Here is a 13,928-nt window from a genome sequence, read left to right on the forward strand (position 1 = left end):
ATGAAACTGGCCAGAGAGATTGTTTTATATATTTAATTGATGACAATAACTGCTTTATAAATTACTAATGCAAAAAAAAAAAAAGAATTCTTGTAGACATCACAAACTTCTCAAACCAGGACAATTTCAATTTCAAGTCAGAGAAATCTGGCAAAAGTTTTTACAGATAATTCATCCCTCCTTCTTGTCCCACAATTTAGTATTTAATTACACAGTACCAATTCTTAAAACTTGCACCAGGTATTTTCAGAATTCAAGTCTTCCAATTGCCAAGTTTGAAAAACACTGCTCTAAAGCAGAGCTCTTCAAACTTGAAAGCTTTAAGACTTGTGGACTTCAACTCCCAGAATTCCTCCTCCAGTCATGTTAGCTCAGGAATTCTGGGAGTTGAAGTCCACAAGTCTTAAACTTGCCAAATTTGAAGAACTCTTGGTCTGGATGCTTTATTAAAGGAACAGGACGATGAAACAGCAATGCCATGTGTATATGATGCGGATTTTTGTCCTCAGGTGAACATGTGCCCCAGTTGGATTCTTCCTGGTGCTTCTGCTTCTTCCAAATCCTAAAGTAAAAGGAGTCCAGCATCCCCAAGGATGCATTTTTGGGAGTGAGGGATGCTGGGAAGATGACCCTTAAAGGGCTGGGTCCCAATAAAGATACATGTTTGGCCACTAAGTGGAGCCCAAGATACATTAAAGAACAACAATAGCAATAAAAATACATAATTACATATGCAAAGTTTATGCGGAGGCTTAACACTTAAAAATTTGGGGGCATGCTAACTGGGGCATCCTGGGAACTGCACTTATCACATCGGAAGGTTACAGGATGAATATGGCATTATATTTTACCCCTCTATACCACTTTAGACTAGCAATCATGAGTATCATTAGAGCAACGAGGCATCCTCCTCCATGCACCATAGAGAATATCTTAACTTAATGCCCCTGTGTATGGTTTGCCAATTGCACAGGGGCAGATAGGACAGCGCTCCAGAGGGTTGGCGCCATTGCCCGGAGGGTCATTGGTTGACCTCTTTTCTCTTTGGAAGAGCTTTATAGCTTCCGCTGCCTTAAGGAAGTGCAAAACGTTCTTAAAAATCCATCTCATCCTGGGCACCCTTTTTTTGAACTATTACCATCTGGCAGACGGTACAGGACAATAAAAACAAGGACAACTAGGCTGAAAAACAGCTTCCATCCCAGGGTAATAACTCTGTTGAATTCTACTGTATAGTGCAATATTAATGCAATATCAGGGGTTTTCAATTCAATTGTATGGAATGTGAAGGATGTGTGTTTGTGTTTATCTTGTTGTCATGCACTGAAGATGGTATTTAATTTCGTTGACAAGGTGCAGTGACAACCAGGAAAAAAGCCATCGAAAGCACCACTTCAATAGAGCCCACTCAAGTATTGACACTCGTCTCTGTGGCTAGGTTGCTGTTGTTTGGAAACACTTGGGAGGTTGTTCGGATGAAAGATAAACAATGGGCAAACTGATGAACCCAAAACGTTGTGGGAGATACAACATGAACAACTGAACCAATTGCTCTACATAGTACCAGCAGTAGCATTTAGTCCAGCGGTGGCTAACCTTTTTGGGCTCCTGTGCCAAAAATGGTGCACGGCTTACACACTTATGTGCCAGCACCCAGAAGGCAATGCATGCCCCCCCACGCTCCCTTACACATGCACGCGCAATCCCCACCCACCCCCCGTCGCCCCCTTACCTGCACTGCACTTCATAGCTGATTTTCGGTCAGTTTGAGGTCTTTTCAGCCTCCCAGAGGCTTGAGGAAGGCTTCTGCAGGCCAAAAACTAGGCCCGTTTCGTCACCACCTGTATTTTCGGAAAAACAGGAAGTGATGAAATGGGCCTAGTTTTTGGCCTGTAAAGCCTGCAGAAGCCTTCCTCAAGCCTCTGGGAAGCCGAAAAAGGCCTCAAACTGCCCGGAAATCATCTGTGAGGCACGCGCATGCGCAGTGAGGTAAGTTTGCCTGCAGCTCACATGCCGGCACAAATGGCTCTGCGTGCCACCAGAATCCCCAATCTGTGGGCTGCAGCCCACTACCGGACAGTGTCCTATTGGACACAGGGCTATGTGAGTGTCTGGCCATTGTGGGCATTTGTACACATGCACATCTGCCCACTCATGCTAGCTTGGTTGCGAGTGCCACATAGGTGCCACCATCGCTGTGACAGCCCCGTTTGCTTGTGCGCATGCATGGGTAAAGGCGCCTGCCCCTCCCTCCCTCCAGGCCATCAACCCAGAAAGATTGGGGAACTCTGTGATATAGCACCCTCTGGGTGATTTACAATGTAAGCATTATTTGCATTATTGGCCCCAACAATTTCACTCCTCATTTTACTGACATCAAAAGGATGGAAAGCTGAGTCAACCTTGAGCTCCATCAGGATCGAACTCGTGGCTGTGGGCAGTGATAGCCTACGATACTGCACTTTAACCACTGAGCCACTAGAGCACCATGTGCAACTGACATTAAAACTGTCCTCAGTCGATTTAGTTGTGCATTTGAATTCAACATTACTTGTGTCATCAGTATATCTGTCTTCCTCCATCGGCATCAACGAAGTGTTATTTTCAAGAACCTTTTTTAAAAAAAAACTACATGTAAATTATTCAGAATGTATTCCATTTGAGTCCACCGAACTCAGAGGTGGTATTCAGCAGGTTCTGACCAGTTCTGGAGAACCGGTAGCGGAAATTTTGAGTAGTTTGGAGAACCGACAAATACCAATTCTGACTGGCCTCGCCTCCATCTATTCTCTGCCTCTGCTGATCGGCTGGGTCTTCTTTTGTTGCCCTGCACAGGAGAACAGAGCTGGAAAGCAGGTTAGTGGGGTGGGGAGGGAATGGAGATTTTGAAGTATCCTTCCCCTGCCATGCCCACCAAGCCACACCATGCCAAGACACGTCCATAGAAGCGGTGGTAAAAAATTTTTGAATCCCACCACTGGCCGAACTATACTGAATAACATTTCCTTGGCCTTCAAAGCTGTCGTCCCGTTTAAGGTCGTCATCACTGGGTCTAACTCCTCAAATGAACTCCATGGTGGACCTTGAGATGGGAACGCCGCCTAAAACATTTCCCACACTCTAAGCATTCATAGGGTTTCTCTCCTGTGTGGATCCGCTGGTGTTTCACAAGATTGGAGAGCTGAGCGAAACATCTCTTACACGCCAGGCACTTGTACGGTTTTTCTCCCGTGTGGACACGTTGGTGACTCACGAGAGCCGAACGCTGAGCAAAACACTTCCCACACGGGCATTTGTGGGGCTTCTCCCCTGTGTGGACCCTCTGGTGAGTCACGACCTCTGAATGGATCGCGAAAGACTTCCCACAGTGTGGGCATTTGTAAGGCTTCTCCCCTGTGTGGATTCTCCTGTGTTTCACGAGATCGGATTGTTGGGCGAAACCTTTCCCACAGTTCAAGCATTTATAAGGTTTCTCCCCCGTGTGAATTCTCTGGTGGTTGACAAGGTTTGACTGATGAGCAAAGCGTTTGCCGCACTCCTGACACATGTAGGGCTTCTCTCCAGTGTGGACTCTTTGATGGCTCACCAGGACAGACTGACGGGCAAAACATTTGGTACACTGTAAGCATTTGTACGGTTTTTCTCCAGTGTGGACTCTCTGGTGATTGATGAGAACCGAGTGACGGGCAAAACACTTCCCGCACTCCAGACATTTATAAGGTTTCTCTCCCGTGTGGACCCTTTGGTGTCGGATGAGTTGTGACCTCTGAGCAAAACGTTTTGCACACTCCAGGCACTCGTAAGGTTTTTCTCCTGTGTGGATCCGGTGATGGTTGGCAAGCACGGACTGCCGCGAAAAACCCTTTCCACATTCGAAGCATTTAAAGGGTCTCTCTCCTGTGTGGACGCGCTGGTGTTTCACGAGCTCTGAGTGATGAACAAAATATTTGGAACATTCTAGGCATTTAAAAGGTTTCTCTCCCTTGTGAACCAGTCGGTGCATAGCAAGATCCAATTTCTGAACGAAGCATTTCCCACACTTACGACAGGAATTCTTTTTCCTCAATGCCCCTGGGGAGAGAGAAACAAATCTTGAAAATCGAAGGGACAACACATTTTTAGGAATTCCTGAATGAGCATTTAGTTATTTATCTATCTATAGGAAAGCAATAGCCAAATTCATACTGATATTTTGTAATAAACATTTATATATATATATATATATATATTCCCATGTTTTAATAGTTGTGCTTTTAAAGACTGAGGATGGCAGATGAGATTCTGCCGAAACGTCGCTATAACTTTAAAAGTACAACTATTAAAATGTGGGAAAATACCCGAAGAAACCTAAATACCATACATATAAATACCCGTGAAAACATAAGAAAACATATATATATCTATGTGTACACACACACACACACACACCAAGTGGGTTTGAGTTTTTTTTCCCGGACTTTACACAACCCAGAGCCTCATTGTTTGATCTGTGTAGCTTTATAAATCTCAAAAATAAATCAATCCTTGAAGGCCTTTAATCATAAAGGCCTTGTCACTGAAGGCCTTGTCAATATCGTATAAACCTTGGCCAGAAGTTTAATAGCATAGTTAATTGACTGATTCACTTATGGTCTGCAGTGGTTTCTTTAACAACTGTGGCAAAAATAATTGTATAATTGTCACGTGATGACTATGAATGTTCTGGTCCCTAGTGTGGTAAGTCTAAGATTGCCTATAATCAGTTGTGTGTTTTTAAGCAAGAGTCAAGAATTAGAGGCTAAAGGACATGTTTATTGATTAAGAGCAGTCCGGAAACAAGAAAATTTAATGGAGTTATGCCTCTTCAGAAATTTCAGCTGATTTCAGATTAACAAGAGCCAACCAAACTAAAACGTTCAAGCTTTTATTATCTTTTTTCCTAGGTTATTATATTTTCTTAGCTGTATTGTAATCTGCTTCTACATTTCATGTTTTTTCCCCATAACTTTGGAATTTACTGGTTTGAGATTTATGATTTACACTCTAGAATGAGCTAATGGACTCTATAATTTAACAATGTTCAATTTTCCTTCCTTGCTGTTTCATTTGGCTTTTTGTGGCACAAAACTGTCTGTACAACTCAGGGGATATTTTGAACAGAAACTGAATTTCTTATGCTTATGCTAGAAACCCAAGTGAGAAATTGTGATTGATTAGCAATGGTTGCATCAATTAGCCATAATATTTTCCTTTTTTCTGATTTTAAATACCGCTAAGTATGCAAATTACACCTGATTGTTCCTAGCTTGAGATTGTTGGGGGCAATAGGCTGAGTCTGTAAACCACTTAGAGAGGGCTGTAAAGCACTATAAAGCGGTATATAAGTCTAAGTCCTATTGCTATTGAGGGTAATTGAGCATAGAGTTATTCTGCTAGCTTCATTTGAGCTCATTTTGCTGCTTCTACATACTAATTGCTACATATTAATTTACTCATTTTACTGCTTTTACATATTAATTAATTATGTCTAACTCCATTTTTCCAGCATGGCAAGTTAATTTTGTCCAGTCAAATTCTATGAAGATATTATACTTGTTACCATAAGAGGGAGCTCCTAAATAAGGAATCATTATTTGAAGCCATTTCATGAAATGGGGAGGGGGGGGGGGGGATCTATGTGGTCATTTAGGGTCAACATGGACCTTGTGGCACATAATCAATTAATTAGAAGATATTAATGAAATGAATTGAACTTCACAGATAAACTTTACTTCTATTACGGCTGTCCTTAGTTTTACTTTATTTTGGACCTTTTCTAATTTCACTGATTTTTTTGCACTTTAATTCTTATATTCATTTTTAGATTTGTTTGGACTAGTATAGTTTAGTGTTCATTCTTAATTGGCACTATTACAGTTAATTCCAACAGAAAAGGCTGAAGTTTATTATAAAACTGAATAACCTAAATATTTGCTTTATTCAGAGTTTATTATAAAACTTACGGTGTTTTACACAATTTCTTTATATTGCATCGCCTGTGATTCTAAAGAAATTTGTGGCATTGAATTCATTTTATGTTTAACATCATAATATGTTCTAAATATGTTTGATGAAAATTAGGGATAAAATTCTTATTCGTTAAAAATAACTAACAGAATTTTTTAAAAATGATAAGAAAAGGGGAGAAAGCCAGTAGCCATCAAGAGAAGGTACTTCCTCTACCTATCACAAATGAGATATTTATTTGCATGTGAACTAAGTTTCAACAAACATGATTTAAAATGTAAACATTCAGAATAGAACTTGTTTCAACAATACAATATAGAAGTCGTGTGTTTATGTGTGTGTGTGTTTGTGTGTGTAAAACATTGTTTAAGGTTAATTCCAATGATAAATATGCTACAGTACAGCCCTTAAGCTAGAATGGCAGGATAAGCCTATTAAATATATTCCAAAAATTATTCTTGGAATAAAGTCAGAAAGAAAAGGAATTGGAGATGGTGGCTCTATTACACATAACGAAAACAGAATTGTGCTGAAACCAAGGTTAGAGAGAAATCAGACAATCTGGGCATAGAAGGTTTAAAAAGAGAAAAGGAACATGTACTCAAATAAATAATATCTGGATCTTAAACAAGGATGGATTGTAACAAATTCAAGAAACCTGCAGAATAATTCATGGGCAGCATGTAGAAAAATCTTACCATGTGGGATACTCATTAAATTTGCAGATTGAAAGACAAAAGATGTAATGGTATCAGTATGAGAGCCGGTTTGGTCTAGCGGTTAAGGAACCAGACTAGAATCCAGGGGTCGACTGCCACCTCACCCTTGCATTGTGATACCGCTTGGTGCCAGTCTGCCATGAACTCTAGGGGGAGTGGATTGGAGGGGGAAGGATTCAAGGGAAACGAAAAGTTGACCGTACGCGGCTTCAAAGTCAGCCTGCTGGGAATGGAACTCAGCTGTATACCAAACCACACTTGAAGTGACCGTTCTAAAAACATATCTTAATTTGATTGGACATTGGGGAGGCAGCAATGGGAGGTATCTAAGAGAGGGAAAAGTTAGACTTGGGGTGGGGTTTGGCATGCGATTTTCAGTTCTGGTTTTGCATTAATATAATTCACTTGAGGAGGCTGTGAGTTCGATCCTAGGTAGAGGCACATATTCCACATTCTAGGCACAATATATTTGCTGAACAAAGCTACACGTTGGTGACCGGAAGGGCATCCACCTCTTAAATGCTCTGCTAGCTCCATTCAATTGCCCAGACCCCACCCTGCAAGGGATTATGGGGTCGTTAAATGATGGTGATGATGATGATATTTTTTTCATCTCTCACCTGAGCTGTTGGCATCCAACCCTTGAGAATCTAACAACCAAGGTGGTTCTCCTCGTTCCAGACGAGAGATGAGATTTGGCTTCGGCACAGGAAACCCTTGACAGAAAATCAAATTAAAAATCACTGTCCTGAAAATACAAGGGAGAAGTGGAGATTGATCACAGCCCTTTAATATCCGTTTAGCTGAAAGAAAGGCGGAAGACTCGTACCTAAGGAGGCCACATTTTCGTAATTCTCCACCATGACTTCTCTGTATAAGGCTCTCTGGGTGGGATCCAGTAGAGCCCCCTGGCTCTCGGTGAAATATACGGCCACATCTTTAAATGACACCAACCTCTGAAAGGACAAAGAAAATGGATTCAGCCTCCTTGTCTCTCCAAACTGGGCCAGTGCCTGGTAAAGGGACCTCGGAGTCCTAGTGGACAATCGCTTAAATATGAGCCAACAGTGTGTGGCAGCAGTCAAAAATGCAATCCTCGCTTGTATAAAGAGAGGCATAGAATCAAAATCACGTGAAGTATTAGTACTGCTTTATAAAGCCTTAGTAAGGCCACGCCTGGAATATTGTTTCCAGTTTTAGTCACCACATTACAGAAAAAGTTGTTAAGACTCTGGAAAAAGCAAAGAAGAACAACTAAGATGATTAAAGGCCTGGAGACAAAAACATATGAAGAATGGTTGTAGGATTTGGGTTTGGCTAGTCTAGAGAAAAGAACATGATAGCAGTATTCTAGTATTTGAGAGGCTGCCACAAAGAAGAAGGGAATCAACATATTTTCCAAAGCACCAGAAGGCAAGACAAAAAACAATGGATGGAAACCAACCAAGGAAAGAAGCAACCTCGAATTAAGGAGAAACTTCCTAAAAGTGAGAATAATTAACCAGTGGTAAATTCAAAGTTGCAATGGCACTGAAAAAAATGTGGGGCTTATGACCGTTTTAAACACTTATGACCACTGCAGCATTCCCACCATGTGATCTATATTTAGATGCTCGACAACTGGTTCATATTTATGACATCCCAGGAGTCACGTGATCATATTTTGCGATCTTCTGACAAGCAAAGTCAGTGGACTACCTGCACAATAAATAAAATAGAGGAATCAAGATTAAAAAAAGAAGAGTACAAATCACAAGCATTGATGGATGATCTGGTATTCTTTATATATAGAAAATCCAATTGACGTGGGGACAATATTACTAAAAGAAATAGAAGAATTTGGTGAAGTGACAGGCCTTAAAATGAACAAAACCAAAATATTAGTTAAAAATCTTACAGAAAAATCAGAAAAGAGAATAGAAAAGGAAACAGAATTGCAAATTACAAACAAAATTAAATATATGGGAATCTGGCTGTCAGCAAGATATTCAACAGTAAAGGAAGATAATTACAATAAACTAATGAATCAGACAAAGAAAGATTTGGAAACATGGGAAAAAATACAACTATCTTTAGTTGGGAAAATGGCTTCAATTAAAAAAACCAAGATAGTTGTATTTATTCCAGACGATTCCGATAAAATTAGACAAAAAATTTTGTGGGGGGAATTGAATAAGGTGATAACCAAATTTGTATGGGCAGGGAAGACGCCCCAAATAAGGCTAAAATTACTACAGGACAGTAGAAGTAGAGGTGGCTTCGGACTCCCTGACTGGGAATTATATTATCACGCAACAGCACTCGCATGGATTAAAGACTGGATATCCCTAAATAACAAGAGAATACTAAGGACAAGACTTACAAATAGGATGGCACACCTTTTTATGGGAAAAAAAGAACAAGACACATTCACACTTCCAAAAGCATTTAATTAGGAATGCATTATTAAAAAAAAAACACTACAGAAAAATACCAGGTTGGCTTTCTATAATGGAAGCAATGATTTATCCAAATGCATTAGATATGACCAAAATTATTAGATACAACCAACTGCTAGATAACCAAGGAAGATTGAAGATGAACCAAGAACTGAGAGAAGAGGGAATAATTATAGATTGGTGGACCTATCTACAATTGCAGACAAGATACAAAAAAAAAAGACCAAGAGGAATTTGGGATAGATAAAGAACAACAAATTGACAAAAATTTACCAGGACCAGAAGAAAAATTCATAACTAAAATATATAATTACCTACTTAAATTTTATAGGGAAGAAGTAGTCAAAGGAACAATGATAGCCTGGGCAAGGAATTTCAGTCATAACATACAAAGAGGAATAAGAAAAACTGTGGAACAAAAACTATAAATTAAAAATGGCTGCTGCCTAGAAAGAAAACCTTTATAAAATGTTTTACCATTGCCATCTAGCACCAGCAAGACTGGCTAAAATATACCCTAACATAAACCCAGAATGTTGGAAATGTAAAAGTAAGCAAGGTATCTTCTTTCACGTGTGGTGGTCCTGCCCCAAAGTAAAAAAATATTGGAATAAAATAAGGAAATGGTTGCAAGAAATTACTGGTCTCCAAATAGAACTTAGGCCTGAAATGTTTCTTTTAGGGATAATCAGAGGGGTATTTAAGAAAGAAATTAAATATATCATAATACATGTACTAACAGCAGCAAGAATAACTGATGTACAAAGTTGGAAACTGGATAGTATTTCCACAGATAAAATGTGCAGAAATGGTCAAATTCACACTAGAATTGCAAGATAGAAAAGACATGGAACACTATATGATATGGGGAAAATGGTGCCACTGGTTAGATTGCAGTAATAAAAAGAATAATATATATATATATATATATATATATATTGACTTAAATGGAAATGTTGATGCAAAGACTGTAAATATGTTGTTTTTATATGTGTTGTTGTTTTATGTGTTGTTTTTTTAAATGGGAAAAAGTTCAATAAAAATATTTTAAAAAATAATAATAAAATACAATTGGCTCCCTATGCTAAACCTTAGCTTGTTCCAGGACAATGCAAAAGATGCATACCGGCTTGACATCGGTTTAATGCAAATAAAAAAACTTCCCTTTTGGATCAGGGTATTCAGAAGTGCAAAACTTAAGGCCTTGGCTTTGATTTCCTTTATCCCTTCCCAAAGTTGAGCTGCCTGCAACTCGGTTCACCACATTTAACGATCTTCCTTCCACTCACGGTGCCCTTGAGTGAAACAAGAATCACAAATGTACAGAATTCCTTTCTTGAAAATGGCCCCGGGTTGCATTTATTCTTCCTCGCCAACCCAGGGACCCCCTTCAGCACCCACCCACCCCCACTTCAAAACGGACAGGCCTTCGGGTTTGTCAATCCGTCAACCTCCCCTAAAAGAGCAACTTTGCAGCCTGGAGGGACGCCGCCAATCCCGCGGGTCGGACGACCGGACGATCCTCTTGCAACCAAAGAGCTCCTAGCTTGGATCCCCACGGATCGCCACCCACCCCCGCCCGGTTCTCCCCATGGCGGAAAACAAAGGGGTCCACCCACCCCACCCCCAAATCTCCGGAGCCCCTCGCTCGCTCGCTTCCCCTTTCGGTCTTCTGCCTCCCTCCGAGGGCTCGGACCGCACAGAAAAGCCCAGACAAAGGGATGCCGCCCCCCCGCCTTCTAGCAAGGGATCCCCGATCCCTCGATCCCGCCGACGCCGACCCTCACCTGCATCAAACCTACAGCACCACGGCGGCTTCCCCCCTCCCCGCACCGGGAGGGGCTTCCCACCGCTTCGACCCTCTTCAGGGCGATTCCTCCGTCAGCCCCGCCGCGGAGATCCGCGCCTCCTCCATGGCCGACCGCGCAATCTCAGCCGCCAGATCGGCTGGCTCGGGAGCGTCCAAGGAGCCATCTGACTGCCGGGACGTGTAGTCCTCCTCCTCCTCCTTCCCGGTGTTTTGATGGCCGGCCAAAATCCAACCCACGCACATACACCGTTACACGCGGGATTCTGGGAACTGTAGTCGTCCCACCCAACCACCTCCCCCATTTTACGCATCAGCGATGATATTTTATCTGGTAGCCTAGAGCTAAGCCACAACCAAATGACAGTCGCCGACCTTATATTAACCCCGTGACGATCCGCAACTGAGCGTTGAATTTCCGATGATCAAACTTGTGTCGTCCCCCCCAAAGATGCTTCCCCCCCCCCCCAGAGGCAACTGGACTTTCTGGTTTTTCTTTGAAGACGTTTCTCTTCTCTTCCAAGCAGCTTCTTCAGCTCTGACAGAAGAGTGGGGAATGGAAGGATTTACACTCCTTCTCCACCATCGAAAACAGGGAATTGAATTATTTTCCAAAGCACCTGAAGGCAGGACAAGAAACAATGGATGGAAACTGATCAAGGAGAGAAGCAATCTAAAACTAAGGAGAAACTTTCCTAAGGGTGAGGAGAATTAACCAGTGGAACGGCTTTGCCTTCAGAAGTTGTGGGTGCTCCATCACTGGAGGTTTTTAAGAAGAGACTGGGCAGTCATTTGTCTGAAACGGTATAGGGTCTCCTGCTTGAGCAGGGGGCTGGACTAGAAGACCTCCAAGGTCCCTTCCAGCTCTATTCTGATTCTGATCCAGTCAGAGCTGAAGAAGCTTCTGGGATGAGAAGCCAAAGGTTTTTGAAGAAAAACCAGAAAGTCCAGTTGCCTCTTGAAAAGGCACATTTGGGATAACCATGACGTGGATGACTGAGAAGCTCCATAGATACCAAACTGTGTAATCCTCATCTTGAAATTCCCAAAAACCCCAAAAGAATTTCCCACAATAGAATTGGCTAGTGTACATTTGTCCTGATTCTGAGAAAATGCACATTACTACAAGCCAAATTGTTTCCAAATCGTCTTTTTAAAAAAATAATGCTTTATTGATTTTTCCCATTTATACATAAACAGCGCTGTGACATTATATATACATTTATGTGTTCTATCCAAACTTACAATGCATAATACTTTCATACCCTCTTATTTATTATATACATCATTTACATTTTCTATTTTTATATCTATTATCTACCCAAATAAACCATGTTTCCCATACTGCGTTGAATTCTGTGTCTGTTTTCCCTTTTAATTCCATAGTTAATTTATCCATTTCCACACACTCTAAATCTTTCTATACAGGTAGTCCTCTACTTAACAACCACAATTGAGCCCAGAATGTAGGTTGCTAATTGCTAAGGTTTGTCCCAAATTATTTCCAGCTGTTAAGTGTGTCATTGCAGTGGTTAAGTTAGTGACACAGTTGTTAAGTGAACCTGGTTTCCCCATTGACTTGGCTTGTTAGGTTACAAAAGCTAATCACATGACCTCATGACACTGCAAAGGTCATAAATAAGTCAGTTGCCAAGCAGATGAATTTTGAACCTATTCCTGGACTCTCTTGCAGCGTAGATAGAAAGGACGTTCTCCGGTAATTATACCAATGCCAATTTTGTTTATCTTCCAGAGACACGTTATATCTGTCAAGTATCCTCGCCTAAAAGATGGGGTGGGCCTTTTATAGTGGCAGACTCAGCTCTATGACATCAGGAGGAGGAGCTTAACCCATTCCTGGACTCTCTTGCAGCGTAGATAGAAAGGGCGTTCTCCGGTAATTATACCAATGCCCATTTCCCCATTGACTTGGCTTGTTAGGTCACAAAAGCTTATAATCACATGACCCCATGACACTGCAAAGGTCATAAATGAGTCCGTTGCCAAGCAGATGAATTTTGATCACATGACCATGGGGATGCTACAACGGTCATGAGTGTGAAAAATGGCCATAAGTCACTTTTTTTCAGTGCTGTTGTAACTTAAGCATTCACTACACGAAATGTTGCAAGTCGAGGACTACCTGTATTTGAACATTTTGCCAACTATAATATTCAAATTCTTTACCTGGGTTATGCAGTTGATTTCCCATTTTTCTAATAAATGGTTTAAAGGCTGGTAGTTTGTATATACAGGTAAGTCTCCAATTTACAATCATAATTAGGATCAGAATTTCCATTAAGCCAGGTTGTTAAGTGAGACACACCCTCTTTTATGATTTTTGTTAAGTGAATCACTGCAGCCTTTAAGAAAATCCAGATTCCTCCACTGACTTTCCTTGTTGGAAGCTGATCGGGAAGTGCAATTGGCAAATGCACAACACTGCAACAGCCTTTGTAAAATACATGCCAGTCACCAAGTGCCCAAATTTTGATAACATGACCACAGGGATACTACAATTATAAGAGTAGTCACTTTTTTCCATGTCTTTATAACTTTGGTCAGTAAATGAATGGTTGTTAAAGTTGAGGACTACCTGCATTGTGAAATACAGTACATGTCTGTGCATACGGTATACATGTATCCAGCTTCATTAGTGCACAGGATATCCCCCCAATCTCTTTCTCCATCTCCATTTCATTGCTCTTGACAAAGAAATTTTGTCTAAAACCTGTCAAACACTCCACATTTTTAGACAGTTTGTTCCACTTTTCCTTCTAGCACCATCTATCTTCTATTTCACCAGCAAAATCCCAAAGCCTGCTTATAACTTTACACTGAGGAGAAAAAAAAAAAAATCAATGGAGCTACATATTCTCAATAACGGGTACAGTTAAAATAGCTTCTGATTTTGACCAGAAAAATGTTTTCTGAATATTTAAGGTTTGAAATGTGTTAAAGCACCTGAGTCAGGATGTA

The 13,928-nt window shown here is 41.0% G+C and overlaps 1 protein-coding gene across 1 annotated transcript; it reads right to left on the bottom strand.

The window, feature by feature from the left end:
- Positions 1–19: 19 nt before the first annotated feature.
- LOC113449105 (uncharacterized) lies at positions 20–11,190 on the bottom strand. The gene is made up of 4 exons (XM_026720092.2): positions 10,930–11,190; positions 7,534–7,660; positions 7,325–7,420; positions 20–4,071 (listed from the first exon to the last, which is right to left on the bottom strand). Exons 1-4 carry the CDS (start codon positions 10,933–10,935, stop codon positions 3,053–3,055), a joined length of 1,248 nt encoding a protein of 415 aa, XP_026575877.2. The 5' UTR covers positions 10,936–11,190; the 3' UTR covers positions 20–3,052.
- Positions 11,191–13,928: the final 2,738 nt, after the last annotated feature.

The sequence above is a fragment of the Pseudonaja textilis genome, chromosome 2, assembly GCF_049901715.1.
Source record: "Pseudonaja textilis isolate UNSWEBS1 chromosome 2, rPseTex1.2, whole genome shotgun sequence".
Lineage (NCBI taxonomy): Eukaryota > Metazoa > Chordata > Lepidosauria > Squamata > Elapidae > Pseudonaja > Pseudonaja textilis.

What these genes read in the sequence shown, in the direction of transcription:
- LOC113449105 (XM_026720092.2), bottom strand. An exon ending in CGAAAATGTGGCCTCCTTAG is followed by an intron (nt 7,421 to 7,533) that starts GTACGAGTCTTC and finishes TTTTCTGTCAAG; the next exon opens with GGTTTCCTGTGCCGAAGCCA. An exon ending in GTTGGATGCCAACAGCTCAG is followed by an intron (nt 4,072 to 7,324) that starts GTGAGAGATGAA and finishes CTCTCTCCCCAG; the next exon opens with GGGCATTGAGGAAAAAGAAT.